Consider the following 6,350-nt stretch of genomic DNA (forward strand, 5'->3'; position numbering starts at 1 on the left):
TAATGGTTACATGAATACAGGTTGACTGTGATACCTCGACAGTCAATCTGAAAACCTAGGAGGCTACTAAGTGACTAAGGGCGGGTAGCATACACTGCGTGGATACCCTGGACAAAGATGATTCAAGTCGCAGACATGAAGGAGTGGGAAGGCACAAAATTTCATCACACTACTTGAGTGATTTACAATTTGAAGCTTATGAGTTGTTTATTTGAGGAATTTTCTATTTGATATTTAGGACCACAGTTGGCAACCTGTAACTGAAACTGCAGATAGAGAAGACGTGAATAAGGGAACCACCGTATAGAAGCTATTGGTAAAGGAGTAAAATCACTATGTTTGCCATAAAGTAGTTTTATTTCTGGGCTTTTCCCGTTGATATCCTCACGATGTTTCTCAGTTAATGGAATATAAATAAGAAAAGTACATGAGCAAAAAAGTAAAAATAAGTTAAAGTTATTTAACTTTAGCTCAGTTTTTGAAACAATTAAATGCTGGATCCCCTATTATTCTGGGCAGGTTTCACCATAGTGAACTTTGCTTTTCCTTCAGCATATCATAAACCAATCATGTTTTAAATGAATGGAAACTCTGATGTACATAGGTCTAGGGTAAATTCAGTGACTTACAAATGATTAATAGATTAATATTCATCATATGAAACATGCTACAGTTTAGTCATATTGAGTCACCCATCTACCATGAAGAAAATAAATATTTACTATAGAGAGTCAGGGACAAACAGGAATTAGTCAGATGGGGAAAAAGCAGAATTAAAAGAAAAAATATACAAATAAATTTTGAGGAATGTACTAAATGCTAGTCTATTAAAGGAATTCATTACAGAATACATTTTGAGTGATATACATAGGATAAGTTTCAGATACATTACAATTATAACCTTTACTTTCCTGATGTGTCTGAGACAAGACAATTGTGAAATTAAAAAAGAATTATGTTTGGAATCCAAAACCCTATATTGAAGACTTAGAATCTAGTGACAGAGTGATCCTTCCACATCGGAAAATTCTATCAGATTAAGAACAGACAGAAATCAGTAGTGTGTCTACTAAAATTTCTCTCCTTCCCAGGCCATTGAAGAATTTTAAAACAGTCAGAAATAGTGAAGAAAAATGATCTAAATATTTTTGAGGCTCTGAAAATATTTCAAACCATCTCCAGTGTATCATTTTTAAATGCAGACAAAAGTAAAAGAAAATTGATGTGTCTTGAACACTAATTATGCATTTGGTCGTGTTATTGGTGCTTCTCTAAAATTTGTCTTATTTTAATCTTTAAACTACTCTGAAAGAAATATGTTATTGTTTCCAATTTGCTGTTAAGAAAAAGTAATCTACTATAACTGATAATAAATTTTACCTGGCATTTGGAAAAAAAAAAAAAAAAGAAGAAGAAGAAGTTAACTAAAACTGGCCGAAAAGTAAATACATACCTTGTTTTACTATATGAAGTTTCAATCATGTGTGAAGGATGCATACATAAGAAATGTGACTTCCAAGTTTTTTATGCAAGTATAAAAATTGGGATTTATAAAATAAATATTTTAATATAATCATTCAAGGATTAATGGACCCTAAACCCCTAAACCAGAAGTGTTATTTTTTCTTTTATATTGTACTTCTAATTGTTATAGACACTAAATATATATTAAAATAATGTTGTATTGAGATAAAACAAAGGGAAATTGGTATTCTGCCATATATGAAATTTAAAAGTGAATCAGTCACTGTATTCTTCCTATGGACATGTCAATAAAATACTGTCATGCATTGCTTAACTATGGTGATATGTTCTGAGAAATGCATTGTTAGATGATTTCGTCATTGTGAGAACATTATAGATTATACTTACACAAACCTAGATGGTATAGCACACTACACACCTAGGCTATATGTCACAGCCATTATAACCTTATGTGACTACTGTTGCTGGCCAGAATGTCATTACGTGGCCCATGACTGTAATAAATAGCATGCTAAATGAAATCACCTGATACTCTTGTCAATATAATTTTCTTATAACACCTGATATCTCTGATATTCCCTGTCAGACAACAAGGTAGTTTATTAATGAAGCTATGTTTTATTCCAAATCATGTTTCATTAGAGCATTTATTTACTTCACTGTAGAAACTGGAGGCATGAAAGAGAAATAGTATGAGATTTAGGTACCTCACTCAAGCTGCTCTTCAAATAGGAATTTTATTAACTAATATTAAAGATATTAGAAATGTTTGTGCATATCTCTAGTGGATTTATTTTTAAGAGATATTGGCTAGAAAGGCAAATGAATGGATCATTTCTTTTATAGCAATGTGATCAATCAAGAAAATTAAAATAAATTCAGTTTCTCAAGACATGTTAAAAAATCATAATATATCAGTCATCCATGAGAACAGTATTAGAAACAATAAGGTAGGGGACAAAAGTATGATAGTAGCGACCACATATTTTTTAGTTACAAATTTTGTGTTAATTATTATTTGTAATCTACAAAGCAACTTGCAAACTAAATAAGTCAACATCCTTATCTAGATTAAAACAAACTAAGGCCCAGCTAGACCTAAAATGTTACTGAGGTCACAAACTTGCTTCATAGTAGAGTCAGGATTTGTGCCCAGGTTTCTCTAAGCTCACCCCTTACAGTATTTCCACATGACCATATTGCAGACTCATTGGGACATGCCATAACATTTAGATAACATAACATTCCTAGAAACAATATAATATCCTTGCATACTTCAATTCTTTTTATAAATAAACTATGTATAAACAGGTAATGAAATTTTAAAGAAATTGAAGTTGTTGATAAATCAATTAGCTGAATAGAAGAATAAAATTTAAATCATTTGTTACTTTACATCATCCAACTAAAAAAGATACCAAAGTTAAATAGATCCAATGGTTTGTTGAAATTTAATTTTCTCTCCAATTATTTTCCAAATTGTAAATATAGCCCATTAGTCTACTCCCCATCTTCTCTCTGTTAGTCTTCCATTTTTTTAAAAAATTACAATTTTACAGCTTTATTGGTCAAAATATCTACTTTTATCCTTCTCATATATACTTCTACATATCCTGAAAGGCATGCGATTTACTTTGTAATATAATTTTAACTAAAATGTGCTCTTTCAGATTTATATAAGGTATATACTTTCATTTGAAAGTTAAGATTATAGCTTCTAAAGTATTTTATAAGTGATAAAAAGCCTTTCCTCTTACCTATGAAAACATACCAGTCACTCTGCCAAGGGATATTATGAATATTATGCATTTGGATTCTTACACCAGTTTCTCACATGCTTTTTAAAGTCCACAGGGATGTCCTGAGAAGAAAGACATTAGTTCCTCTGGGACAGAAAAGTATCAAGGTGATTTTTATAATAGTAAACAAGTTAATGGTATCTGAAACTGTATAATGAAAATGATTACAAAACGAACTCTGGCTTTTGGTTAAAAAAAAGAAAGAAAGAAAGAAAAAATGCCCTGCAGTAGAAAAGAAATCTAATGATGTAAAATATACTTCCAGCTCTGATGCTAAATACTTATGTGCCACTCCAATGAAAACTCAACCTCTGAAACCTAGCTTCATTTTTCTAGGAATATAACCTGTGAATTATCTGGAAATTTTATAAATTGCTCATAATAAAATAAATTAGAAGCATAATTTATGATGAAATTTACAATCTTTAGTAAAGTTTACTTATTTAACTTTAAAGTGCTACAGTTTTATGCTGCATGAGAAATAGATTTAAGCTCATAGAGAGTTTAATAGAGGAGATAAGATATGAGTATACGTATTGGAAATAGTGACAGGAGAGATGGGTTGGTATACAGATAACAGTAATATTCTGTGCAATAGAACAGTAGAATACTAGATCTCTGGCAGAGATGAAGATCAAACTTTTTGGGCTGGATAAGGTATTGTCTTAAGGAACCCATATACTAATGTATAAGCTAGTGCCTGGCTATGTACATAAGAAACTCTTGGAAAAATTGTGGACAATATACATGATTGTCTATTCTTCACACCCAGAGATTAAGTTAGTACATAGAAAATGTTGGTTATAAAATCTGACTGTAAGAAAAAAGGAAAGTTGATATTGGCAGAGAGCCCAATTGTGACTCATCCATTTATTGATTAATTGAAATCCTAAATTCATGTACATAATTCAATGCAATTCCAATTTGAATTAAATACATATATTATTTTCAAAAATTGAAAAGTTGCTTCTACAATTTATATGAAAAAGCAAAGAAACTAAGCAAGTCTAACCAATGTTGAAAAAAAGAATAAATTTGGAATACTCAAAGAATGTAATTTCAAGACTTACAGTAAAGATGTCTAGTCCAACTCAAAAAGTGTATTCCCTCATGGGAATGATTTCAACACTACATTTCCATCATGGGAACCAAGTCCACTAGCCTTCGAAGTCCCTCTAGACAGCACAAAACCTAGGACATGTATCAACCTAAAACCCCGTCACAATACCACATGTAGAAATGTAAAATAAAGTTAAACTTCACCATTCTTAATACAACCTACTGCCCTTGTATAAGACAAGAGGTCTGGACTGCCCCAATAATTACCCTGTGTCTTTCTCAGGTCCTGGTACCCTAAATGACTCCCATTGGCACCCTGTTACAAACACCTCTATCAGGGGTTTGATATATGCCAAAGATAAATGTGGTGTGCAGAAAGGATGTGCTTACCCCTAGGTGCTTGGAAAATAGGTTTAGATATCCCCAAGCTGGACTTAAAACTTTGTGGAGTAAGGACATTATTCACCAGTCAGGAGGGCTGCTTTCTCAAACTGTAACAGTTCTAGTTCCTCTAGTTGGGTATCACAAATAATCAAATAATTCAATACAACTTGTCTGAAAATGGCCTGTGCTCCATCCAGATATGTCTTCTTGTGTGCAGACTCCTCAAATTGGCCACCAAGAAATTGGCCCTGAAATTTTGTATACCTGAAAGGAAATTTTTCCTTATCCCTCAAAGCACGGGCTTACACATGCACAGATAATATGATATCTGCAGGACGGTGTACTTTAGGAAACTTCACTCCCAATGGTATACTTGTTTAGTATATCATTAGTATAGGACACACAGGAAAAAATGAGATATTGGCCTAATGTTAGCAGGTACTGCTGCAGCTATTGGATTAGCTGTTCCCTGGGAAGGATTTTCATATCATAAAGTCACCTTAGGGAATTTGAGTAACACTGTACCTGAGTTAACCCAAACAGGAGATGCTATACAAAAACTTCAAGCATCCATCGACTATTTATCTGGCATTGTTCTAGACAGTTTCCTGGCCCTAGACAATCTTCTAGCTAAGCAGTGGGGAGTCTGTACTATCATTAATAAAACTTGCTGTACCTACATTAATGTCCTTCAGCAAGTAAAACATGACAGGCAAAAGATATACACCCAAGCTACATGGTTGCATACATTTGCACAGAGCAACATCGCCAATGACATATGGCAGTCAAGAACTTGGTAGAGGACAGGGTCATGTCTGGCATCTGACCTCCCCAGACCCTCTCCTCTGATAATATCTTCATCTTTACTCAATTTTGAAAACACACTTTCTTTAAAACTGACTTTTCCCAAACCATCTTTCCATTGCCTCTTTTACATCTTTGTTTCTCAAACTGTAGATGATGGGATTCAGCATGGGAATCACAATGGTGTAAAAAATAGAAACTCTCATGTCATGCTCCAAAGCATAGCTGGAACTTGGTCTCACATACATGAAGAGAATTGTCCCATGAAAAATTGACACTCCAGTTAGGTGAGAGCCACATGTAGAGAAGATTTTTTGCGTCCCTTTAGCAGAGTGCATCTTCAGAATGGCCACGAGAATGAAACCATAGGAGACCAGGACAATCAGGACAGTGACTATCTCAATGGAGCCCACAAAGTAGAAGAGTAGCAGCTGGTTTGTGCGAGTGTCAGAGCAAGAAATAGTTAGTAGAGGAGGGATATCACAAAAGATGTGTCTAACTTCATTGGATCCACAGAAGGACAGGCTGAATGTGGCCACTGTATGTGTAGTAACATTTAAAATGCCACCAACATAGGAAGCAAGAATGAGTGGCACGTAGACTCTGGGTGACATGCTCACTGAATACCGAAGTGGGTTGTAGATGGCCGCATAGCGATCATAAGCCATTGCAGCCAAGAGAAAGCATTCTGTTGTTCCTAAAGTAACAAAGAGAAACATCTGTGCCGCACATTGAAGAAATGAAATGGATTTATTCTCAGCCATGAAATTGATTAACATTTTGGGGGTGACAACAGTAGAATGGCAGGCATCCAAGACT

The 6,350-nt window shown here is 34.0% G+C and overlaps 2 protein-coding genes across 2 annotated transcripts in view; both read right to left on the bottom strand.

Moving 5' to 3' along the window:
• The window catches only part of LOC103608603 (olfactory receptor 1094-like), an 8,187-nt gene extending 2,694 nt beyond the window's left edge, over positions 1-5,493 (bottom strand). Inside the window, exon 1 of the mRNA XM_008593019.1 lies at positions 5,476-5,493. Within this exon, the coding sequence (XP_008591241.1) occupies positions 5,476-5,493 (18 nt within the window). The remainder of the gene's footprint in view (positions 1-5,475) is intronic.
• Positions 5,494-5,617: 124 nt separating this feature from the next.
• The window catches only part of LOC103608604 (olfactory receptor 5T1-like), a 16,724-nt gene continuing 15,991 nt past the window's right edge, over positions 5,618-6,350 (bottom strand). The window contains exon 3 of the mRNA XM_008593022.1: positions 5,618-6,348. Coding sequence (XP_008591244.1) covers positions 5,618-6,348 — 731 coding nt within the window. The remainder of the gene's footprint in view (positions 6,349-6,350) is intronic.

The sequence above is a fragment of the Galeopterus variegatus genome, unplaced genomic scaffold, assembly GCF_000696425.1.
Source record: "Galeopterus variegatus unplaced genomic scaffold, G_variegatus-3.0.2 Scaffold8628, whole genome shotgun sequence".
Taxonomy (NCBI): domain Eukaryota; kingdom Metazoa; phylum Chordata; class Mammalia; order Dermoptera; family Cynocephalidae; genus Galeopterus; species Galeopterus variegatus.